Here is a 27,115-nt window from a genome sequence, read left to right on the forward strand (position 1 = left end):
TGAACTTACTTTCCTGTGCTTACCATGGCAGATGTTGACTAAAATTCAGCAGATCCAACTAGTGAAGAGAGACTGACCAGGTAAGTTAAATTCCTATTCTGATACCCATACTAAGGAGAAAAAAATCTGAAGACAATTTATAGACAAATATGTATTTGCACGTTCCAGTACCATCTTTGTGTCTTCAAACACGTGGGTGTGAAGGGAATTTTCTGTTTACAAACAGACCCATAAACAGTTAGAGCTCAACTCAAAAAATATAATTAGCACTTGCTGCTGTTTTTCCATAGCTTGTATGCAAAATGAATTGTGCCTGGGCTGAATTTCTCTCCTCTATTCCTCCTTTCACTAGTAGCTGAAGCAGTAAGAAAAACAAAGTGGTGCTAGTTAGTTGCCAACATGATAAGGTCCAGGGAAAAGAGTGTCACTCCTGTATTCATCTCTGATGACCCGCCACAGTGGGAGTCAAAAAAATTTGAAAATATACTAGTTCCAGTATAAAAATAAAGAGTGCTGAACAAACTGAGCAGTCCAGCAAAAAACTGCAGTTCAGACAGTTCTGTGTACCCGTGTGTTTCCCAGCAGCTATGAACAAAAGATTGCTTGGAGAACCTGGTAGATTCTCACAGTACAGTGAGTTCTGCAGGCAATACAGAAATTCCTCACCTCCCCTGTATCAACATGATCCTCAGCCAAAATTTCTACAAATCACTGAGGGAGAAATCTTTGTGCAGACTGCTGTATGATTTTGCAGCCTCTTTGCAGCCCCATGACAGATGCAGCTCTAGGCTTACACCTTCTAATCCTAATCCTAGGCTTTGCTAAACTTTAGCTCCGCCAGCACAAAGGCCCACATGAACCAGCTCACATGGGAGAAGCCTTTGCACAGCCTGCCCTGGTGTTTTGCAGCCCTTTCCAGCCCCATGCCCACAGCAGCTCCAGCTCCCCACATCCGTGCCCTGCCGTGGGTCCCGCTGAGCCGAGCCCACAGCCCTGCCTGAGCCCAGGGAGGAGCCCAATGCCCAGGGCTGCCCCTGCTGTGCTGTGGGACTGGCCCTGGCCACCCACTCCTGTCACCCATCCCTGGCAGCACCTGACAAGACCTGGCATTAGCTGAACCTTCATCCCCCTTAGCCCACGGCGGCAGCCTGCTTGGAAAAGCTCTCCAGGGAAAAATCCTTCTGCTGCCTACACAGTCATGTGGTGCCCAAATCGGCTCAATCTGCAATGATGGCTTTTTCCAAGAAACATCAATATTTAATACTTCCTGAGCATGTGAAACAGAGGCTCAGCTGTCAGGGCTGTTTGACTCCCAGCCAAGGACTTTGCAAAGCAAATATGAGTGATCTGCCATGGGTGTTCCACAGTACTGCCCATATTCACTACTAAAAGAGCAAATAAAACACTAGCTATAGAAAGTACTACATCTGAAATCACACATCTTCTTACCAAATATTTAATAAGTTCAGTGTCTCCTAACCATGTATTGCTCAGGTAAAAGCAATGGAAAATAAAGTCAGAGTCAAAGATTAAAACCTGAATATCAAAATTCAGATTTAGAGGATGATTTTTAAGTCCAGTCCCACCACAAGCTAAACTGCAAAGCAGCCAGAGCTCCCATATAAGCAGTTGATATATCTAGAACCATACCTTGCTGAAGGCACACCTCCATGATATTCTCTCCAACAAGACAATGATCTCTCTGTTACTAAAATGAACATGCAGGATGGTGAGGAGCTGGAGTGTGCAATGTGGGAAGAAATGTCACAACAACAGGATTTACTCAGTCTTGAGTAGGTGAAGGGAAGCTCTTGGTGTTGTCTACAGCTGAGGCAAGGGTTTAGAGATGATAGGGCAAGAATCTCTCTTGGAGGTGTAAAAGGACAAAATTGGAACCAAAAGACACAAATTGCAACATGGGAAAACCAAATTACATATAAAGAGCACCTTTTTCCACCACAAGCAGAGCCAGACACTGTAATCTGGCCTCAGAATTTTAGAAAGTCCATCCAGAGATAGAAAGCTCCATGAAACACAGCCCTGAGTAAGCTGATGCAACTGGACCTGCTCTGAGCAGGGAAGACAAGATGACCTCCAGGTATGTCTTCCAATCTGAGTTTTTCTGTGACTATACAAACCTTAGCTTTTAAGAAGCATGTAAAATACGGCTACAGATATTTTTGTATAAGGCTTTAAACATTTGTTTGTTTGACAAATACAAAGCCAGCAAGAGATAAAACCAGATTCTGCTGTAAATTAAAGAGGAATTTTGTTTCCATGAACATCTGGAATATGTATGTGCAATTGCCATACTGCTAAACAAAGAGCTGGCATGAAGAAAAAGAAAAGGATCTGTTTTCATTTAGGATTTTGTCCCTTGGAGCTAACATAATGTATAATGTGTTTGGGGTTTAAGTGCAGTGATTTGTTTGGAATTAAATATAAACATAATTTCCAAAATACAAGAATAGTGCTTTATGGCAAAACCAGAGATAAATCTGAGTCAGAACACATCTGTAAGAGCTGTCTCCTGAAAGTACTGAAGAAGCTGTGATTGCTTCACAGGTACCATTTCAGAAGTTGCTTATGTCTGCAGGTATCTGGATTCCAGTGGTAGTCACTGTAACTTAAGCTCATAAGCACTTCAATAGTTTTTGAAAATGGTTCTGAATTATTCTCATCTCACTGCTCTTGGAAACCTGAACTCTTCAGCAATCTTGAACTCTTTCTTTTAGGAATACATTGTTTTGCATACACAAGGCACTTGTCATTTTTAACACAAGCTGAACCTGAAACTTTCAGTCCGTACATACTCTTCATCTCCAGGTGTAAACTTCAGCCTAGGTGAAGCTGCCATCCTTATGTATGGCAATTTCTTAGCAACTCTGTTAACGGGAGAGTTAAAACCTCAGTTAAGTACCTAATTTCTATACACAGAGAAGATTAAGGCGCTTGGCTTAATGCCACCTCAGCTTCCTGTGCTGCAAACATATAAACTGACCCACAGGGAGCACTGAAGACAGACATTTCTGAAACCATGGCTTTTTCCTTGACCACAGCTCTTTTGTAGCTCTAAACTAGGCACCTGTGTGGAAAAGGGAGTCACAGCTGCAAATTTCTTTCTGGGTTTAGTCACAAAATCACCAATTAGAGCCAGCACCTCTCTTTTCTTTCAGATGTGGCTGCTGGAGGAAGAGAATTGAACCCTGCTCTCCACATCCAAGGAAGGGCTCATTCCTTCTCACTCACTGCCAGTGGTCTTGTGGATCCTGCACTCGTCCCTCCACATCTCACCTGACATTATTGTTAATACAAGAGAAAGCACCTATTCCACCCCTGCATATTATTTAAATATATTCTTTTAGGTTGCATGAGCTGTCATTTTTCACTCTTTTCAGGTTCAGGGATGCCAAGAACCCAGGTCTTCAGTTTTCTGAAGAAGTGCACAAATCTCTTGGTCACTATACAGCTCCAGTACGTTCATACAGTATAGTGTGGTTACCTGGGCCTGAACCACAACAGATATATGTTATCACTTTTTCCATGTATATATATATATATGTGTGTGTGTGTATGTGTGTAAGCTGTGTCCTGGCATGAAGGTAAGCCTCATTCATGCAGAGAGTTGTACTCAAAGACATATTAGGTTTGATTCTCCTTAAGGCTGAGCCATAAGAGAAGTAAAATTTTTACATGTTCTCTCTATTTTCTCATTCCTACTACTCATTAAGTGAAAACAATGTGCTCAGCACAATATAAACAAAAAAACTCAGTGCTGTGTCTGTGCCCATGTTCAAGACAGCATGAAGATTTTGCTTTCTTTGATACTAGATGTAAACAATGTGTAACAATCTCTTAATTATTTACTCTTACAATTTCACATCATGTAATGGTGTGATTACTACTTACACACACAGGTCCTGTTTTTAGAAAGAAGGCATCTTTAGAAGGACAAATGTGATGAGCCAGAAATACCTGAGACAAATCCTGATTTCCTTTCACATTTACACTAAATTCAGTAAGATTATTCATAAAAGGCCCTTTGTATTTCCTGCTCATATTTGTGCACAATTAGTTTACTGATCCCCCTGTTTGAATCCGCTGTGAAGGACACAGCCTCTGTGAAAACTCTTCGGCCCTTCTTGCCTTAGGTATGCCAAGCTTACCTTCTTTGACAGGTTAATCTTATTGACTCAGCTGCTGCCAGCTTATCAGTCCAATCTTCACAGGTGAACAAAGGAAATTTTATGCCAGGGCTGCTCCTACATTTTAAGTTCATCAAAATTTACTGGTTCAGGTTTTGCCTCCTCCGCAGCATCTTTCCAGCTTGCAGACAATTACATCACGTTACAAAGTGCACACTTGTCTGCAGCATTTCTCTGTGTTGTAGAGCTTCTCTGCTGCAGACAGCGTGTTGGTGCCTGTGGAGTCTCTGAATTCCCAAAGATGGGAACCAGATGCTACCATAACTATGCATGCAAAAAGTACTATCTTCCTATAAAAAACCTCTTGAAGGACTTTATTCAGATTTTATGAGCCATCAAGTGGAACAGCTGGGATTTGTTTTGCTAGGGGGTTTTTGTTTGCCTTTTTTTTTTCAATTCAGTAATTTTCAAGCATAGACATTCACCCTGAAGCATTTGCCTTCAGATACAATATGCTTTTATTTCAGCTTTTGCTGCTAAACTCAACTCTTCATTTATATGTCAAAATATTAGGATACTCTTTTCCCACTCGCATGATTTTTACACATATACTTGTGTCAGGAGCGAAACAACCATCACCTTTTTTGACTGACATACTCAATCCAAGAGGCAAAGGAAGAAGCAAAACCTTTATAACTTTACTAAGCCTTTTTCTTTTTTTTTTCCCCCTAATGATGTATACACTGAGGTGCTTTCTGTAACTGACAAGAAACTGATAGAATTTCAAAGGAACAGGAAAACAATGCACCACTGCAGCAGATGTGTGCCCAGAGAAGCTATAAAAAAGCAAAGATTTCCACATCTTGTTGCGTAAAAGCATAAAAATTAAAATCACAGATAAAGCCAGTTTAACAGAAACAAGCAAGCAAAACCCCCTGAAGTTCATCTACAAAAAACCTTTACAATTAAAATACTTACTTTTAAATCATTCCTATACAAATTAAGAAAAATAATAGTTTACTCCTTTCTTCATGGCAATTTTTTCTCATGCTTTCTTACAGTGTTGCTGCTTGAAAGAGCAGAAGGAATACTTTTCCTTGTTGCTGCACCTTCACACACAAGTGAGTATGACTTCCCAGGTTGTTAAGTGCAACAGTTATGACTCTTTAATGCAGCTTCCCACATAGCAAAAGCAAGAGATCTTCCCTACATTAAACTCTTAGAGCCCACACAAAGTGTGGTTACTCCAGTTTTTTTTTTCTTCAAATATCAATTCTAATTTAAAAAACAGACTCTAAAAGAAAACTATTTGTTGTTTGCAACCCTTGTTCACTTTAGCAGGTCATTGCCCTTTACTGAATGTACTTCCTAAACATGCACATTTCATTACCATTCAGAATTTGTCTAGATCCAACTTCCTGCCATTAGATCCTGACATGCTTTTGTCTGCTAGACTGAAGTCCTTCAGTATCACGTTTCTGTTCCCTGCAGAGGTTCCCTGCACACTGTCAACACATCTCTGTGTAAATCTGTTTGATAAACTAAAGTCAAGCTGTTTGAAGGCATGGTTTCTAAACTGTTAATCATCTGAGGGCCTCTTCCCAGAGCCTTCTCCATTTTTTCATCATCTTTCTTGACTGTGGACAGCAGAATTAAACAGAGTATTTTATCTGTGGCCATATCTACTTCTGATGCAGAGCTAATTCTTCACAGCCTCTCCTCATATGTTCTTCTCAGATACTTGAGTTCCATTAGCCCTCCTGGCCACAGTGTCCCACTGTGAACTCATATCAGCTAAAATCATGAGACAGATTTTTTCCAACAGCCACTTCTCAGTCCACTGGTCCCTTTGCCATCAGCATGGTTGACATTCTTTGCTGTTGGTTTTATGAGGTTACATTTGACACCTGTGGCTGGCACAGACCACTGTTACTAGCCATTTTCCCAACACCACTTGAAAGGTTTAACAATGTTTTGCCATTTAGTACTCTATGGAGCTCTGTATCTCTACTGAATCCCAGCAAGAGTAGAGTCATTTAACATGATACAGAATTTCATCTAGTTTCCTCTATTTAATGCATTCCCAGTTTGTTTCATATTGCTGTATTGTATTAATAAGAATTCACAGGGTATTAAACCAAGCAGCTCAGTGAGATATATCCAGATGGTATTGTATCAGTTGTACTTTATTAACTGAACATGCAATCACCTCAGGAGTAACATTTCAAGCCAGTATTACCAACACATGTTTTCCATAATCAACTCACTGGCAATTTTTTTTTTCTTGTTGTATCCCATCATAGGAATTTTCCTCTTTGCCCTGCATCAGTGTAATGACCAGTATGTTTTATGGGGACCTGGACAGTTCTAGTTAACTCTTGAATAGTCATAAAGGTAGTATTGTCTTAAATAGTGGCATATGACCTCCCTAGTGTTCTCAGAATTTCATTATTTAGTGAAATACTTCTATTTCCTCTTCAGACTTTTGTTTTCCTTTTTTCTGGTCCCATCTCCATGCATTGCTTGATGGAAAACATAGATTCATTCTTATTTCTATCAGCCCTCAACATCATTTCATGATTTCTGTAATATAAATGTTTCTCTTTAACTTGTAGAATGATAGGAATACTTTTTTTTCAGCTTTCATTATGCAATTCTACTTCTGATATTCATGCGTACAGAGAGAAATTTAAAAAAAAAAAAAAAAAAGACCAAAAAAGAACCCTACACAATCTAAAGACTCATAACTCAAGAGAATCAATACATTTTTTGGTTTTCTCCTGATGGTTTGTATCTCACTCATGACAGGTAATAGTTCAGGCTGATAGAAATGCTAGCTTTGGAGCACAAACTCTATTGAGAGAACCAAAACAAATAAGAATAAGCAAGTTTCAAACAGAAAGCCTAAGGCTAATTAAGTGATCTGAACTAGAGGCCATGAGGCCCTTGGGAATCTCTGAACAGTGCTATCTTACAGATTTTAGAAATTAGTTGTTGGATGTAACTCAAATGTATCTCACCTAGCACAACAAATCAGGTATTTCCAAAACATAATACAGCTCATTAAAGTAGTTGTGTCATAATACAAGATTGATGCTGCTGTAGGAAAGGACATACAAAGAGGTATTCAGAAAAAAATGCAGCTATAATTTCTGCTGATGTTGTATTTTCTGTCTTTGCCTAGATTTCCACAGTTTTCACTTACTCAGCATTCTTTCTTAGATTCAAAGAGATTCTTGATGTAATTCTCACAACAGAGTAACTATCTTGGTTCCTTCCTCTCATGACTGTTGGGCTTAAAAAACCAAAAATCACATCACTAGTTAGTAGCAGTAGTTCTTTAGCCTGCTTATTCAAAACAATGTACTAATATACAACCTACATGAATCTCTGACTATACCCTAAGAAGAGATTTGGATCCACTGCCCAATTTTGACTAAAAGAACAGAGATATTAAAGAAATTAAGTCTCTATTGATTTCCTGAAAATAGACAGCTGAAGAGACAGACCCTGTAAACACTTTGTGTAAACACTTTGATTGAAGATATCATCGAAAATTCTTCATTAAACAACAGAAAATACACTTGAAGGAAAAGCCTCTAGAACTCCCCAATCATACAACTATTCCTAAAGCTACATCCCAAACTCACAAAATCTCAAGAAATGCATTCCCAGGGACAATTGTGGCTGTTACTTGCAATGTTCCTGTAATTACTTATGGATATGTACATTCATATCTTGTTTTATCCTTTAACAGGTCTGTCTCCTGAAAGGCAACCAGTATCGTCAAATCAAGATGTGTAGCAGAAAGCTCTGCAGTCCTTGTCCTGCATGCAATGCATTAGTGCATTCCTGAACTTAAGTAACTCAAAAGAGACCAGGCATTTGACCAAAATATGCCAATGGACAGCAGCTGTGAGATGCATCATGTTCAATTTACAGCTGAGCAAAAAGGTTCTAAATCTCTGTTTGCTATGAGCCACCTAGCCATATATACAGCTGCACTGTGGTCTTATATTTTATAAGCACATCACAGGGATGAATATATAATAGCCCAATTGGCAGCTGTCTACCTGTGGCAATAAACAGATACTTTACATTTCAGCACATTTTCTTGTTGGGTTTTTATTCTACGAGCAAGGAAAACTAAAATGGCCTGTATTCCTTGGTAATTATAAGAAAAAAACCAGTCATTCAGCAGTTGAACAGATTGCTCTCAAGGTTCAGAAAACACTGACTGAGCATGTGATGGAGAATGCTAAGAGACAAGGTAAAGCACAGCTGAATTTCAAGGCTGCTCGGGCAGCACTAAAAGAGTACTTGTAACAGGAAAGAAATTATCAGAATAAGAGTTTGCCACTCTGAACTTCCAGGTGTTTAGGAAAAAGCCTCATTACTATGGATTTATGATCTCTTTGAGCAAAGGTTATTTTGATGTTTTTAAAAATAGAGAGAAAAAACAACTGGTGATGCATATAATTTTCTGCTATAGACAGTGCAACTACATCAATTCATCTTTCTCATCCCACAAATCAAGATAGAGACACTGTAAATCAGAACTCTTATGTCAAGGTTTAAGAGAAGCAAGAAATATGCTAAACAGTAAATCAACATGAGGTTCCCTATACTATGGTTGGCAGTCACAACTATACTAAAAGTCAAAAGATTAATGCTGACCATTTTCATTTCCACTGCCCTAAGAGTAAAAAACAAGATTGAACACCAGGAGCCTTTGGTAACAGGTGCTGAGGGATTATTGCATAGGCTGCTAGCAGTTTTTCTCAATGTACATGTCAGGTTTCAGGGAAAGGCAACGTTGAAGAAGGAAATAGCCTTAGTTCCTTTTAAGTTTTTCCAAATCAATGCAGAGAGCGGATGTTTAAGTAGCAAACATTCTGGCACTCAAGAAACCCTATTAGAAATTAGAAGACAAAACCTATGCTTAATTAGCCTCGCCCTTTTCAATCTGTTGAAATCAGCAGGAAATCACAAGATGTGACAAGAAGTGGAAAAGAAGTTACTTCTGTTTTAGTATAATGTATGGAGAGCAAAAGGAATTCAACTTCTACACACCTGGGTACTTTTGTAGTTAATGCTTGAAATTGCCTAGAAGAATTAGGAACACAAATCCATGAAAAATTACCTCCTTCTTTAACAAACTACTAAAACAATCAGGGCCTCAGTGCCAGATGATCCCATTCTCTTCCCTTCATGCAAAGCATTTATTGGTACATGGCATCTCAGACATGAGAGCTGCAGCAAGAAAGGGCCAGCACAGTCATTTACAGGTCCAAAGCCCCTTATCTGTAACAGCAGCAATCAGCAGGGTACAAATAGACAAGGCAAACCTTAAGCTAAGGGAACATCTCAGAACATGGAACAAAGGCCATAGTTAATTACAGGAAGTGTGTTGGTTACCTCCTTCTGCCTTGATGGAAGCTTCGTATCACCTAGAGCTTCTACAAAGCATTTACATTGCATGAAGTAGATTAAGTAGTGTTTGCATTACTGGTCCTTTTCATTGTAATATTATCAGCTGTTGACTAGGCTCTCAGAGAGATGGAATGGGTTTGCTTACTAGGTAAATGGGTCTTTGGTTATCACGCATTTTCATGGATTTGTACTTGAGAAAATAAGCAGTCAGAAAAAAAAGGAGGGAAAAGTATATATAAATGCATTGTATTCAAAGATGCAGTTTTTAATTTAAAAACTGAACAAAACTGATTATATAAAAATAATAGGGCAAAAGAATTCCAGACACAAGGTCAAATTTGTGTACCTAAGTGAAAATTTAAATGGTGCAAAATATACGTTTACAGAAACAAAAGGTTATAACTAAACACCACTGATTCCAACAGGAATCAGAAAAAATCTGGGATTCTGGGTTTTGGGCAATATATACCAGGAAAAAATAATATAATGAATTATACTTAGGTGACAAGACATCCATTTTAAGATACTCTCTTAAGCAGAAAAAATTCCACAGAATGTGTCCTTTGCTTTACACAACCAGATATTCATTGCATCACAGAGAAACATTGTATCTCAAAACTTTACAAAGAAAAAGGGAGGAAAGGGGTAAATTTTCTCAAAACTGTGAAAGGCTAGTTACACAAGAAACTGCAAATCTTGATGAATACTTCAATAACAACATTATTTAGTGACTACCATTGCCATCAATACAAAACAAACCATATGTGGGCAAGTACAGGTCAGAAAACACTCGACTCATGCAGCATACAGAAGCAGGTGTAGCATATTTCAATAAATATATAATAAAGTAATACACCTTTCACGGGCTGGAATTTTAATTTCTCTGTTCAGTGGTAAATAATTTGTTCCTGGCTAGTAATCTTTTCCCTTAGATTCTTCTAAATAGATATATTTTTAAAATATGCTTAGACAAGAAATCTACATTTGTTAACTTTAAACATACAGAGTTGTTTACCTTAGGTGGATTACTTTGATACTAGGAACATGAGGATGATTTACATCCTTTTCATCAGTTACATGCTTTGAGGCAAAGCAGATGGCACACCCCTGCAAGTATAGTATTCTACGATAATCCAGGGTAGTTTTAGCTTATTTCTTTTTATAGCTCCATGGGTCACTCCTCAAACCCTCTTTAAAAATCAAGGTCTATTATCTGTATTTTAATGTGAATGTGAATGCAAGCTAGCAATCTGCAACCAACATATAGAGGATGTAATCGGCATAAAGATTTAAATTACTTTTGTTCACAGCCAAGTGGCAATTTAAACATATCTCAAGCAGATTTCCAACCCAGGTCTAAAGAGTGTATACATTTTCCTAAACTTTTGTTTAAATAATGGCAGCATGCGCTATGCAAAGATTCAGACACCATTATTTCAGACATGTATCCTACACAATTCTTGTTAGAAGTGGACCTACTCTGGAATCTTGCTGTTAAGCATTTGGGGGTTTTTTTTAATCAAATGGCATGAACTGATTCAAACAAAATTGTCATGGGAAATGTGTCAGCTTTGAAGGAAAACGAAAAAGTCACTGAAGATTGTTTGGAACCCAAGATAGAACTACCATGCAAAATTAGAGATCAATGAAATACCTTTGTTTTCCCTCTTCCAGATGTGGCACTGAAGTCTTAATTTTTTCATTGCATATCAGATCACTGTCTCCACTACTACACACTGATTATTCTTGCATGTAACTGACATAGTCTTTCTCACCAAGATATTTTCATTTTGTTTACACTGAACATAGAAAAAGAATATTCCTTATGCCTCAACTGCCAGATTTCTTTCACTTCATGAGAGTCACAATTCCCTTTTTACTACTATTTAATTTATATACATGAAATAACACCAATAACAGAAAGCAGAAACAGTCTGTTAGTTAGGACTCTCACATCAACAGGAAGCACAGAAAAGCAGTGACTATGAACATAGATCTCTTGCATTACTGAGGAATGTTGAGCAAGTATGAAAAATCAGCCACTGAAGTTGTGCACTCAAACCTAGGTGCCAATTTTAAACGTTTCATGGTCTTTCAGGAAGACTGAGATCATTGTGATTAAAATTTCCCCCACAAGCTAGCCCAAGACAGGCTTTGAAGGTAGAAATATTTGTGAAATGATTTACAGATGTTTCCAAACTTGCTGCCAGCATTCCTGCTGAAAGATAGTCCGTGGATCTTTTATCTTAACATTCTTTTTATGTATTTCTTATGCAGTTTATGATATGGATGAGGGTAAAGAGTTAGACATTCTGATTAGAGTTATTCATATATCATTCTTCAAAATGTCCAAGAATCTGAGCACAATTTAACTGTTCATTTGTTCAGCTAATGAAAGAAAATCCTGATAGATTCTGCACAGCTCAGACAGCAAAAAACCAAAACATGTTTTCACCCAATTCTCAGAAAATAATTTTCTCTTAAGGATATTGAGGTGACAACTATTTCATATCAAGAACTTCCCAAGCAGTACCCAAACTAGGGAACCACTGCATGGCTTGGAAGAGCAGCTGGGCCCACCACTCTGCAGCATGAAGAAATACTATCTGAGTCACCTGCTGTTCAGAATAAAGCATTCTTTAGAAAGGCACAGACAGGCAGTTTTTGCTATCTGACAATATTCACAGGCTCTTTCCTGAGAGGTCTCTGAGGCCTCTGCAGCTCCTGTGCCCTGGATGTGCCTGCATGGCCTGATGTGCACCTGCACCTGGCACAGGAATACCAACAGCAGATTCCAGACCTGGCTCTCACATCTGCCAGGGGCACGCTTCAGCTACACTGGTTACAGCCAGACTACCCACACAAATCCAGTGCTTCTCCCATGGACCTTCCCATGCCAAAGCTGGGCTCTGTGGAACAAGAATATCGTATTCAACCCATTTTCTTCTCTAGCTGCTGCCTCAGTTTCTTACCTGTTTTTCCTGTCCATGTTCTGACAAATTCTCCATTGCAATGCCAGGAAAGATTTATTTTTGTAAACCTGCCCCAGACATCCAAAAAACTCAAAACAGGACATTAAAATGGTGTGACTACAATACACAGTAGTCTTTAAGGGAAAGCTCCTGTGTTTCCAGATTCCTTTGAGCTTTAAAACAGACATACACACAAAGATTGTATAGACTAACCATAAGGAAAAACAGCAAACATCAAAAGCTGTGTGATTAAATGAAGCCTTCCACATGTATGCAAAAACAGGGAGGCATGAAATTCCAGGGTTTCTGGAGTGCTAAGTACTCAGAACAGCACAGCAGCTTTAACAAGAGGGTCCCACAAATACTGTCTTTATATCAGCTTTGTAGTTCATGCAAGGGAATTTTTTTTTAATATTCAAAAAGGATTCTCTGGAATGGAAGGGAAACATGCGGCATATTGAGCAGTGTTTTGAACACAACATTCACTGTACCCCTTGGCCACAGTGCATTGCCTGACCTCCTCCTCCCCTGCTGCCATACCACAAAGGAATGGGGAATGAGTGTGGAAAGGGTCACCAGCAGTTTTTCCAAGAATTAAGATAACTGTAAATTGAGCTTATCCCACCCTGAGTAGCTGTGTATGCATTATACATGCAACTAAGTTTTTCTATTCTTATTTTGTCTTAATATAAGAGCTTTTAAAAAAAAAATGGACATTCTGATTGAAAAACATGCCTTGCAACATCTATAACAGTAGCATTGTGTGGCTCTCTGTAGTGTTTAGTTGCAAAAAGACATGGAAAGTGATCCCTAGAACAGATTTTTCAGGCTACTTTCAAGATTATCTATATTCCCATTAGGCTCAATTAATCCAAATATGACTATATCTGATTTCAGACTGAGGCAGGCTTTTGTTCCAAATACACTGTTACACTTCCTGACCAGCAATAGGAAACAACTTTAAAGACTAACGTTCAAAAACATCTCCTCCTCAAAAGGTTTTTTACCTTTCTTACATCTCAAGTGAAATGGGCTTTTATGTCTGTCCTTTGTTCTGATGAAAAGTTCTTCATCTCCAATAAAGCAAGTTTGCTGTGATGGGGAAAACAAGGAACAGCACCAAGATCCCAAAAACTGTAATGTATTGCCATGGACAACAGAAAGGCTCTAGTCCAGTTTTGACTTCTAGTTCCTGCATCATGCTATCACCCTCAGAGAGACTATAGAAACTCTACAGCTCAGTCACAAGAGAGTTTTTATTCAGAAGGGCAGGTTTATTTGCAGAGTAGTCAGGACAAAGCTGAAGTCAGAGTCCCAGAAGTTTTCTCCATGTAGAAACCGGCATAGATAGGAATAAAATCACTAAGCCCCTAGATAGTAATAAAATCACTATGCCCCTTGGCCTGATAAAGCTTCACAGAGGCACCAGGGAAATAAGTGACAGAATGCCCTTCCTTCAGTTCTTTGGCAGTACCAGCAAGGAATCTACTAATCCCTTAGCCGGGGTGGCACACTCCTACATCATGCTGGCAGGACACGAAGCAAGAGACTGTCACACCTTAGGCTGCAAAAAATGGCCCAAAAATGCTGTGTTTCTTAGGACAAAGACCCAAACTGGAGGCAGAAGTGACACTAAAATTTTCTAAAATGCTCTGTAAATGATTCATTATGAGTAAAGAATCTTAACCTTATTTCACATTCACTAAATGAATTATTCTCATCACGAATGTGTACTGGTAAGAAGCAAGAATATTGCTAAATTAGCATAATTGAAGCATATCTGAGACAAAAATGAGTGATAGTCCTAAACAAAAAGACACATTTAGTGCTTGCCACTAAAAGCACAATTGATTGAATTCAGTTTCTGTGTCTGAATCACCATTAGAAATTCATTATTCATACCTGTATCATCTAATATTCATAAGCCTACCAGCTGAGCACTTTGGACAGTTTTCAATGTCTGTTCCTTTAAAGCATTCACATACTGTCCCATGGGAATCCTGATGTGTCATAAGTTCCCTTGCAGCAATATCCCAACAAATGACAATTCACAGAAGTCGCATCCCTTTTAGCTGTTTTGGAAATCTGTCAGCTATAGATCACGAAACCTAACAGTCAATTATTGAGACATCTGATAAGTCTCCTGGTTTTTAAAAACACTGAGAGTCGCTGTGGCCTTAGGATACTTCTCCATGGCTCAATGCCAGCTATAGGCCAGTCAAGTGACTGTCACTGTTTAACTAGTATTGCCTGAGAACAGAAAAATTATGAGCTCCCGGTATTCCACGTCTGATATTTCTGCAGTAATTACAACCAAAAGTTCCATGGATACCTTGACATTTCCTCCATACTATAGTATTTTAGTTAATTGGGTTTTTTCCTGATGATGGATGACTTACATCTGAGCCTCATCTGAGGTTTGCTTTGATTGTTGGGGAAGTTAGAGTGAAATACTGTGGGTCATTATTCAAATTTCAAAAAAATAGGTTCTACTCTTCAACTCGGAACTTCAGCTTCACATTGGCAAATTTCTCTGGCTTTGTAATAATTTCTTATTTACTCACTGTGAAAACATGGCATGTGTCACACATTCAAAAAAGCATCTATAGCTGGTAGTCACTAAACAGCAAAAGCTTAGAATTCATAGGCCTGGTACAAAGGACAAACAGTGCACCCTTTTAATGAGTTAGACAACCACTGCCTTCTACTTTGCATTTTATAAATGCACATACAAGTATGTCCCTCCACTTCTTACCACAACTTAACAGAAATGCAAATCAACACACAAGATGCAAAACAAAAATTAGTGATTCAGGTTTGGAAAACAACTCGGCAATTTTCTTGTTAAAAGGTCAAGCAGTGAACAACTGACTTGAATTTGCTGCTTAATTGCCAGCAGATGATGTAATTTGAAATCCAGGACAAAACTGACTTACAAAAGTGATATTAATCCAATTGTGCAATACCCCAAACTAAACCAGGCACTCTTGTCTTACTAAGTACAGTTTAAAAATAAACAGTCTAAATATGAGGTCTCTGCTGGACCAAGCACACCCAAGAATTCATAACATCAGCTAGAAGCTAACAGAGTTCTACTTAAAATGCTATGATTTACACTAGGGATTTTGAGTAAATTTAATTAGTTTCCTACATTTCAGCAGAGCCTATTAAGAGCAAATGAATTCTCTCAGCATAAACAATGAAACAACGAAGAACAAATGAGTTAAGTCATCTTCATAAATCAATTCATGCTAAAATATGTGCTAATCCCAATCTGCACTCCAACTAGATATTACCATGTGTGTACATTCAGCAATTTTAATTTAAATTGCCTGCAGTTAAACAGAAAAGGGCAGCAAACCAAGACCACTGTCATCATTCACATTTGCTATTGCAGCATCTCATCTGCAAAGAAAAAAAGGCACAGTAACCCCAAACAACTGGATCTTCTAAAATGCTATGCTTAATCCTTTTACACTTCTCACTTGCTGTATGACACTGATCGAACCGCGTGCAGCCCTCATGTTGGTGAGGAAAAATAGGAGAGGAAAATCTTTTTTCCAGATTTACAGAGTCCAACAACTTTATAAGTTTTCCATTTACCTTTAAAATAAAATAGAAGCATGTGGAATTACTAACAATTTGGCTCTCTCAAGGGAAGGAAGCTGATTGGAAAGTGCTTGAGGCGCTCGCTCGAAGTTCACTCCATGTTTTGAAATCAAGGTCTCTCACTGGATTGGATTATAAGTGCTATAATAATGGCTTATTCTCCTGTTATTTTGTTACTCTTCCCAAATTGATCTTCTGATTAATAACAAGCATTAAAATACAATAATTCTTTCAATGTCTTTTGTTACATAAGGGTTCAACTGGGCTAAAAAGATTCTGTTCTGTAAAGAGCACATTTCTGTACAAAAAAAAAAAATTTTTTCTTGGTGATAATTGATATTTCAGTTATCAGCTGATATGCCCATTTCATAAAACATTTTACTAACAAATTAATCAAGAAAGTCATAAGATTTTTTAAATTAAACTTTATCTCTTGGATGTCTTTTAACAATGTCTGAATATTCAACATAAAGCATGTTCCAAGGCTGAATTTAGACTCTCAGGTCAGTTTAGCAGAACAGCAGGAACTGAAGTTGAAATCAAAAACTTTAACTTTTCAGTCTGAAAGTGAAACCTTGATAATTTCCCTAGATGGAAGTAAAATTCAATAAAGAAGTCTGAAGATTGTCACCAAACTGAACTAGCCACCTCCAGTTAGCTCTACAGTTAATTGACTGTGTCAGAAAATTACTTGTACGGGCCTTTCTCATTCAGGGATACACCTCTCTAAATATGTCACAAAGTAAGTGCTATTCCAGGAGAGCAATCACATTTTAACCCAAATCAAGCATTATATTTTGATATTTTACAGAAGAGGGTAGAAGTGTCATCCCGTTTTACAGATAAATGTGTGTAGGTGGATTAAACAACACTTTAATGGTAATTCCTGCAAGTTTGTGATAGATCTGTATCTACACCCATGTTTTGACATTATATCCTTTTTCACTATGGAGTTGTCTCCATTAGAAGAAATTATGTGTCCAGCAAAGGAAAATCTGAGAAATCTCTCTTACCTGGCAAAAAATGATGCTGCCACCGAGGTGCCTGTGGATACTTCACTGGCAACATATGTGCTCTGGGAAGCAGGGAAGCTGTACAGGGAGGGTTTGTCTGCATTGTAGCGGTTCAGTGCTGCTTCAGTCAGCCCCTCTCGACTAGTCTCTGTCATAAGCTGAGATATCTGAAGACAGGAAAAAAGCAGAAGTGTCATCAGCTAAAGCTCACTGGCTGACCCCTCCTAATCCAGCAATGCCTCCGGACCGCAGATGGAGTAAGAGAGAGGCACTTCACTCACTTCCTCTTTGCTGCTCTGTGAACAAGCTTATTGCTGCTTTCATACTAATCTACAGTACTTAAGCTCAACTCTAACCTTGTCTGCATTAGAACAAATAGGATAAATTTATCCCACTACTAAAAATTTCAATGATGGACACAGTTTTCCATCCATACAGAAAAGAAAGAGTAAACGATAGTAAACCATAATCCTTGCTTGGTCTTACCTCAAGATAAAAGAGAGACATATTAGATTTGTGCAAAATATGTATAATTTACTTCGGGCCGGGGGGAAATTAAAAGGACAACACTTTTTGTCTTTGTAAAATAACACCTCTCTAGTGTATTAAGCATTTTTGTTGACCTTTCTCTAGCAAACTCAACAGCATAGGAGAGACTCCCTTGGGATCTTAGACAATTTATCATCTCTCTGCAAAATTGGGATCATTACTGTTCTCTTTCATTGCCTTTCTTAAAAGGTTTTAAACATCACGTGATTTCATTCTTCTGATGGCACATCTAATATTTTTTTCTTATTAGGAAGTCTCATCTCAGCCTTTCATAGTCTGAAAAGAATCAGAGTTCCATCAGACTTGACCCAGTTCTCCTCAAATCAATTGAAAGATCTTTGACTTCAGAGAAAGCTGGGTAAGCTCTACTGAAGCAACTCCTCAATACTTTGAATTCAGTTTCTTGACTTCTTCTGCATGAATTTACAATGCTGTCATGTCATCTCGCATACTTCAGGCAATTCCTAATAAATTCTCTTTCCTCCTTCCCTCCTTTCCATGACAAATAGCTTTTCTTCACCAATGCATGTCACAAAATTGCAACATATGCTTAAAAAGAACCTTGAGGTTATTGCTAGCACTCATCCACAGCATAGCTTCCTTCTCCCTGCAAAAAGTTTCCAAGAGGTAGTCTCTCACCTGTTCAATTTCATACTTCTACTTAACACCACAAAAACAGCAAAACATCTTTGTGAGGTGCATTAAAAAAGTATGTGAAATCATCCTGCAGTTATTTTTCCACTTAGGCTTGCTTTATTTTACCTGTTAAACATTTCAGTTATTAAAAGCAAAGTTGAAGAACTGATTTTTTATTTGTGAGGGAAAGAAGACATGATATGGCAACATTTTTCAGGCAATCATGCAACCTCTGTTTCTCTCACAGAAAACTGCTATCCATTCTGCTATAGCTAAGATAATCAAAATGTTTATTCTTATTTTACATACTTTTAGACCAATGAACTGTAATACTTCAAGAACAGGAACGTTAAACTAGCCTCTCTATTTTTATGAGGAACCAGAAGATTGCTGAAAGTGCCCCCATCATGTTACTCCCATGCTGAGCCATCCCAGTTTACAGGATTCATTACACGGAATGAGCAGTGCTCTCAGAAGGCTACAGCTGAAAACCTGCACTTAAATCATCTCATACTACTGGCAGAATGCAGGAATTTAGGCTGCCTGCCAGAATACCTCCTTACATTTCCACAGTGCAGGCAGACAGTTCTTCAGCATCCTGCTACCTTATGTATGTCCACCTGGGGCACCCAGCACAATTGAATTCACTAAACAGTATTTCCTTATATATCACATAATACTTGATAACTCAGTTATTTATCTTTGCAATGAACTAACAAAATATTCTGCTCTGTCCCCTTCAATTATCCTGAAACCAAATTCCTTACTTCACATGGGAGCTACTAAACAGACCACTCTCCCTTCAGAGAAGAATACACATATAAACCTAGCCTCATCTTAGTTCATCCAATGCAAATACATGTAATCAGGATGGATCATCATTAATTAATTTCCATTGCTGACAATGTCACTGGAAGCTGGTACTCCCATGGCAAATGGAAAACAGTTCAGAAATTGGTGAGTTGACTTATCTCAGCTGCAATTATAATCTCCCCATCTTCTGCCAAATAAAGATTTGCAGCTCCAAATATGTATTTCCACAGCCAGTGCAATACACTTCTATTGGCATCAGCAGATCCCCTGAAGCTGTGAGATGGTGAGGCTCGAGAGAGGCATTTCAGACAACTGCAAACAGGAAAGTATTTGTCTCGGTGATTAGGACAACAGAAAAGCCATGTCACATTGGTGACATGGTTTCTGCAATTGTAGAGACTTTCTGATGATCCTTGTCCACATCCACAAGTCTAACATGAACTTCAGAGCAATAAAATGCTTTAAACTCATTTGGCACATTGCTTGAAAGTATCACTCTCAAGCTTCCCAGAAATTGTTTAGATGCTCGGTTTCTGAGTTTTTTTGATAACTAGTTCTTAAACACAAGCACTCCAAAATAGCCACTTAACAAAGAGACATGAGATTCCATTACAAAGATATAAACCACTGCCCCTCACCTATGCACTCAGAGAGAAGTGTATATTAGTCAGCAAATAGAATGTTAATGCTTTTTAATAAAGGGGGATGAAGATTTTATAAAGCCTGTTATTTAGGTGACATTTTATTATTGTAAACTACAAACAAAATTAAGAAGAAGGTGGAAATAATCAAATATATTCACAAATTCTGTATTTGTGGAGTACCACAAATAGAACAGAGATAAGTGAAAAAAATAATACTTATTTTAGTAGTTGCATATACTATGGGCAGATGCAGAATGGGGTTGTTCCCTAATTGTAGGGATTTCAGTAAAATAAATAATCTAATATAAATGCTGTTTTATCACGTCCTACACAACAGTCCAAGTACTGCAGGGATGGCCAGCTGCTCAAACTGCAAGTTCTGAAACATCTCTATGGTACTGACCACCAGTACCATAGAGATGTTTCAGAACATGCAGTTTCAGAACATGGACAGACAGCAGCTCTCCTTCCTGCTCAATCACACCACTTGCTTTGTTGCAGAAAACAGGGAGCTGTTGTTTACATTCACATATCATCTGCAAAAAGCAGCATCCCTGAGCACCCTGGATAGACACTCATAAAACAGGATGTTGGGCTTGTTAAGGACCCTCTTGACCCCTGAAGGTCCAGCAACACTGCCTGGTTTTTTACTGATGCTGGCAATTTTCCCAGGCAAAAAACTCTGTTTCTTAGCAGGAACTTGCTCAGAACTAAATTCCAAATATACATCATGTCAATCCTTGTGCTCCACTGATTTACTGTTTTCCTCAGCCAGGAGAATTCTTAGTCAAGACTGTATTATAGGGTTACCAAAATGGGAACATACCTAAGACACAGAAAAATCAATATAAAATAAGAACTGGCCTAGCCACAGTTCAGGATCTCCTAACCTAGAAATGATCTCCACTTTCAGCACTTTTTCCTTTCTGTTATTGTGAGATTTTTTCAGCAGTGAAATGTCTGTAGAAGCAACAAAAATTGAAATATTAACCTGAATTTCAGACATTCTCTAATTCTTAATCTGAGAAGCCTGCAGCACTACTTTATGTTACACAGCAATAGGCCCACAGAAGTATCTTGTGATACTGCAACACCCATAACCTCTAACAGGTTTTGTCTGAAAGAGTTCAAATGACTCTGTTGCTATCTTTTCATTACATCCCTTTGGTCATGCAGCCAGCGGAAACAAAGGGAAAGGTGAAGCCTTGCCAAATTCTGTGCCAGGCTGTGAAGCTTTTATGTATCCAGTACTTTCCGGAGTATTGTTTCTACTGCACAAATTTGTACACGTGGGTCAATCTGCAGGCTGAGTACCTCACCAGACACCAAGATATGTGCCCACAATATTTGACTAATAAATTCTAATTTGTTCCCAGAATCCAATACATATACGTAAAGCAGGACGTAGAAAGGAGCCCAGAATATTCACATATCCAAAACCCACTGACTTCAAGTCAGTTATTTTGCATTTCTTTCTTTTGTCTCACAGATTAAGAGTGTAGAGATCATTCAAGCTATTAAGCCAAACTGGAGAGTGATATTTGGAGGAAATTTTGCAATCTCAGTTACTCTGTGCTCCAGTCACAGTACCAAATTAGCTCTTTCTCTTCTGGCCTTGTTTTCTGAAGTTCACACACATACAAACTTGAGTAAATCACCTAGGATATATCAAAAACATCGTTGAAAATTACTCTTTGAGCATTAACAAACTGTTTTCTTTTTACCTTTCTCTTTTTCCACACAAACACATGCCTGGCAAGCACAGTTCATGGAAATCTGCCCCTTTACTGTCACCATCTCTCTTAGTAGATGCTTTTTCTGTACTTCAGGGGGAAAAGACTTGATTCCTAAATTCTCTTTCTTTTATGTGAGTATCCACATAGCATATACATGAGGTTTAAGATCAGTTAATAGGATATATTTTGAGAAATTCCTTTATAGAATTTTTGGCAGTACATCACTGCCTGGATAAGCAACAAAAAGACAAAGCATGAAACAACGCAACCTTTCATACCTCAATAAAAACCTTTTAAGTGCACATGGAACAAGACAGATATCCCTCCCAAGGCTCCATTTTTTCCTTCTGTCTCATAAATGCAAGGCAACCATTAACCTTCTCTTTCACTGCTTTCTGACACTACACAGCAAGAACTGGAGATAAATCATTATTTAAATTCTGTACTTCACAGGAAAAAGATGGCTCTGCAGTTAAACCACAGGTGTCAGCCGGGATAGATTCTCTTCTCGTTCCAATTACAGAGTCTCTCTGTGCATAAGACTTGCCATAGTGTAGTATGAGGTTAATTATATTTACATAAGGGCATTCTATAGCTAAGCTCATTAATGTTTCTAAAACTCCTAACTGAGGACTCCCAACTGAAATTACCTTACAAATGAAAGTCAGCATTTATGAAAGACGTGAAATACCCATTGCTCTGGAGGTAGTGAAGCATTTGGGGACCATCCGCACAATCTAGGTAACATCAGTAAGTGATGAATGAAGTGGATGCACAGAAATGTGTGAAATATATCCATATCTGAAGCTAAATTCAAAATATAAATCTGTGTTCAAGTTCGCTATAAAGCAATTCTCAGTGTCCAGAATTCCTAACCTTGGGAGAGAAGCTCACCAGCAGGAAGAAACTGAAGGTAGAAAGCTCTCTTTCATAAACACACATACACTCATGAATGACTTCTTTGGCAATCCACTCTTTATTCAGAGCAGCACTGAATTTTCTGCCTAATAAATACTGACTAAATTACTTCCTGGGTTATTTTAGACAATAAATGTCTCCATTAACCAAGAAAAAGGTTCTTCTTAAAGACTCCCCTTTTAAGGATGAGTTGAGGGAAGCACTAAAGGATACATGTCTCAAAGCTCTGCGTACCAAAAACATCGTAAATTAATATAAACCTGTTTATAATACAAGCATAAAACTTAATACCAATTTTTCCATTACGCACAATCAGGTATTCTGGCTGTTCTACAATATTAATCTTTTACCTTCCAACCAACTCCTTTTGGCTCATCAATTTCTTCTGTCATAACAAGATAAAGTTATTCTTCCCATTTGGCTGGTTTCTGGAGGATGGGAGTGATGAAACAAGCAGTGGGAGGCACAACTCACACTACATACTGCATGTGATCCTTCTTCTGACACATGCATGGAAAACCAAAGCTTTCCCAAGAACTAAGCAGCCCTGTTTTTCCTGGGCTTGATCTACTAACTCTTAAACATTGAGGCAAGACTCAAATTTACGAACTAATTTTGAAAACTGAATGAATTTGCCTGCTTCCTTTAGCGCATAAGAGTTCACTGTCTGATGTGCTGGTGCAGTAGATTGCAGAATGAGATAAAAACCTGATGTTTTCTGTCAGCCACCAGCTTCCCAGCCACTAAAACTGTCAGTGGAATTACAGTAACTTGCCTATAGGAAGCAGCATCAGAAAAGAAACGGAGCAGGAGCTGACACTTCTTGAGTCTCTTCAGAAGGGAGGTTAATGAAAAAAATATTGGAATTCTACCTCACCTGCAAAAGGCATTTCTCACTAAGGGAATTTATCAGTAAGTAGTAGGCACTCTTCCCACAAGTTAGCAATTTTCTCTGAGCCCTTCTGGTAATAATGACTTCATCATTTTTGCTTAACATGGGAATTCTGCATTAAGTTCTGTGCAGTAACAAAAAAGTGCAGCATAAATTTATGTTTGGTAGCATTCAAAGGACAAGATAACAGCTAGGATTCGTTGTACTCAGTATAAAAAGAAAGACAAATGTGGATAATTTGACATTTATTAGATTTCATTTTCATAATTTTACCATGTTGTGGGGAGACAGCATGTGAAAATAGAAAAGATTAATAAAAATGGGTCCGTTTCAAATACCCTTGTTAAATACAGCTTTCAATGTTTGGAGTTAAAGCTGGTAGAGTGTTTATTGAACTACCATTAAACTGTAGTTGGATATCAAGGGCAGATGGGTAGAGAAAAAAGAGAAATCTTGTGCTGCCCACACAACTATCAAATTATTAACACATCCTTCACAGGGCAAAAAGGAACAATTATGCTATTCAATCAGAGCAACTTGAAAGTGGTGGTGATTTTCAAAGTCATTCATCTTTTAATACACCACAGAGTACCAAGGACTTACTCTGCATCTCTCAGAAATCACTCACTACAACAGAAGAGGCATTTAAAGAATTATTCAGAACAAAGTTCACCTTTAGAAAAAAAATCATTTTGAATCAGTAAGCAAGTTGCTGTAGCTAAGGGCACTGACACAATCCTACAGCATTCTGCCATTTGATTATGACCTTTTTCTCTCTCAGTAAAATACTGAGCAGCTCTATAGCCAGAGACCAGTGTAACTACTGAACAAGAGCAAGACAGCAGATCCTGACAGCCCTTTCCTTGTCAAAAGAATGTGTTCTACAAGAAAGAGGCTGACGAAGGACACACATAATGTCTGCTGCATTCAAACTCTTTCTTGGATGTAGAGTACTGAAGCTGCTTAGCAAAGACAATGTGCTGTTCGGTGTGAGCACTGAAGCTCTAGGGAGTGTCTTTGTGCACTTTGCTCCTACTTTATGCCAACTTGCACACAAAATCTGATATATTGATCTAGCAGAAGGGGCTACTGTAACAGCACAGATTGTGGGTAAACACAAAACAAGGCACCTTAGAAAGAGTGAGGTTTTTCCAAGGGAGAATCACTGGCATGGCAAGAATGATGATTCTGCTTTGTATTTAATCAGAGTCATGATTTAGCATAAACTACTTTTATTTAAAAATAAATTAGTTACTATGTAGCATGTAGAGTTTAATTACAATCTCCAGCTCCCTGCTGTCCAAAAGAAAGATAACTTTTCACTATTACAGCCACATCCCATGTCCCTCTATAAAGCAGATAATAATGATGAAGATGACTATTATCATTATCACTATTATTATTTACACAGATCCAGTGCACTCTCCAGCACAGATGAAATCCAAATTTTTGCAGGCATGGGCACATCTTCCCATCAAAGCTGCTATGTTATATTTAGTTTCATGTCACACTCAAGAGCTCATTAAATGGAAACATTTTGCCATGAATTGCTGAATGTCTCAACATCAGCTACTTAGAGGCTGGTCAGGCATCCAAATAATGATGGATTCCTTTTCCATAAGGCATTTTCCTCAAATTTTTACACTTAAAGAGTTCTGCCTTACGAAACAGGGATTCTTTTCCAGTTGGATCCCTCTAAGAGACCTGGTGGGATTTATCCAAAAGTACTACCCAAGTGGATGGCTGATGTCATTGTGAGAAGTCTCACAATGATTACTGAACAGTCTTGGATATCCAGAGAGGTCCTGATTGACTGAAAGCTTGCAAACACTGTCCCAATTTTCAGGAAGAGTAAAAGGAATGACCCTGGTGACTACAACCCATCAGTCTCACTTCAGTGCCTGCTATAATCATGAGGAAGACCATACTAGGAGTTATTGCAAAACAGCTGGAGGATAACACAGTCACCAGTCACAGCCAGCATGGCTCTGTGAGGGGATGTCCTGTTTGTCAAACCAGAGTTCCTTTTATGACAAGGTAACACCTTGAATTCAGGACAGGATGTCTACCTCAAGTGAACTCACTCCCAGTACAGAAGTTGATTCAAGTCTGCAGTACTCCTTTCGTCAGAGGGACACAGCATGCAAATTTTACTTATTAGTTACTTCTTAATCATCAAACTATTTTCTGAAAGGTAAGGCCTCTACCTTGTTACAGAACCACAACAGCTGTAAGAACTACCTTTTTCAATATCCTCAAAGTTTTCTCATGTTCCTTCAGGATTATGCCAGCCTTTCCTACTCCTCTCCAAGAAAGCTACAGGCTGGATAGCCATCCTGGGGTATAAATATTCCCGTCCTTGCCCCACAGGGCCCTTAGTGAAGCAGACTTGCCAAAGGCAGACTCCTGTAGGGCTGTGAGCCATCCCTTTCGAGTAAAGCATCATCAGCCAGGCCCAGGTACACCTCTTATTCACAAAGTTCCACCAGCCAAGCCTCTGCTGACAGAGCAGCAATGTAAGGTTTCCCAGTTAGCATGTTCCCATACCAACTCTGCAAATGAAAAATAGGAACATCAGCTAGAAAAGAGAGGTTCTGTTCTCAACTTTGTGTCTCTAAGCATTTTAGCAATTCAAAAAAAGGCACTGTGCAGCAACACAATAAAACTGCTTCCTTTCTCGTCAAGAAGACAGCAATAACATATCAATCTGTTGGAAATCTGAGGCTGCCTATAGCTTTCAGAATTTTTTTTTAAAATCTGCTTTCATGAAGTTGTTAATTCTCTCAGTTACCTGTATATCTTGCTGCATTATAAATCTGTGCAGCTGGAAATTAATTGGATCTTTTTGCGCTATGACTTATTCTCTATCAGATTAGTAACATTTTACAGGAGAAAATGCCTTTCTTTTGTGTGACTCAGTGAAAGTTGCTTTCATACATCCAGATTCAGCAGTCTCACAGTAATCCTTTGTTGCATCAGCTACCTTTTGAGTCCTCAGCAGCCAGGCTAATTGTGCTAAAATAACTGGTGCACAATCAAAAGAGGAGTATGTCTGACTCCTGTCTGTACATGTGGGGCAGTAAATGAAGTGGCTGCATTTTTGAAGCTGAGGCACAGCTCTATTGCACTGCGTGCAGGAGTTATGCATTTGTTATGAAAATAAGCTTTCATTTCTCTGATCAGTTACCAACTGCCAGCAGTGTCAAGACATCATAAGAAGTTCAAGTCTTACTGTAGCTGTTTCCTTATCACAAACAACAATCTGTGAGACACTGACCTTTCACTTGTCACTGACAAGAACAGCTCTAGAAGCTACCAGAGTGTGACAGCATGTGGGCTTAACTTAAATGGCATTATTGACCCAGAAAGGAACCTCTTTCTGTAGCTAGCAAGAGGATAAGGGATAAAAACACACAAATTAGTTTATCCACACATAGGTGGAATCATTAGTCTTTATTTAAGCAAAGGCATATGGTTCAATTCCACCATGAAAATACAAGGAGAGAGAACTACTTCATTTACAGTATGGAAAAATCATCTGACAGGCTTAGAGATTCCTGCAATGATTACTGCATAAATTCAGTCCACACACACAATCCCCTCATGGTGAGCAAGACCTTAGCTCCTCCTTTTCTGGGGGCTAAGATCAGTTGACACCTGGCGGGTCTCTTACCAACTTGCTCATGGAAAGGTGCATGGGTTTGACCCCCCAGGGATCTTGAAAGTTTCTATTTGGAAACTAGCACCATTCTAGT

General features: G+C 38.5%; 1 protein-coding gene across 1 annotated transcript in view; it reads right to left on the reverse strand.

Annotated features, from left to right (window-relative positions):
- The window catches only part of KIF26B (kinesin family member 26B), a 276,855-nt gene that overhangs the window by 148,347 nt on the left and 101,393 nt on the right, over nucleotides 1-27,115 (reverse strand). Inside the window, exon 4 of the mRNA XM_039698003.1 lies at nucleotides 17,173-17,339. Within this exon, the coding sequence (XP_039553937.1) occupies nucleotides 17,173-17,339 (167 nt within the window). The remainder of the gene's footprint in view (nucleotides 1-17,172; nucleotides 17,340-27,115) is intronic.

The sequence above is a fragment of the Passer montanus genome, unplaced genomic scaffold, assembly GCF_014805655.1.
Source record: "Passer montanus isolate IOZ18808 unplaced genomic scaffold, ASM1480565v1 scaffold12, whole genome shotgun sequence".
NCBI lineage: Eukaryota > Metazoa > Chordata > Aves > Passeriformes > Passeridae > Passer > Passer montanus.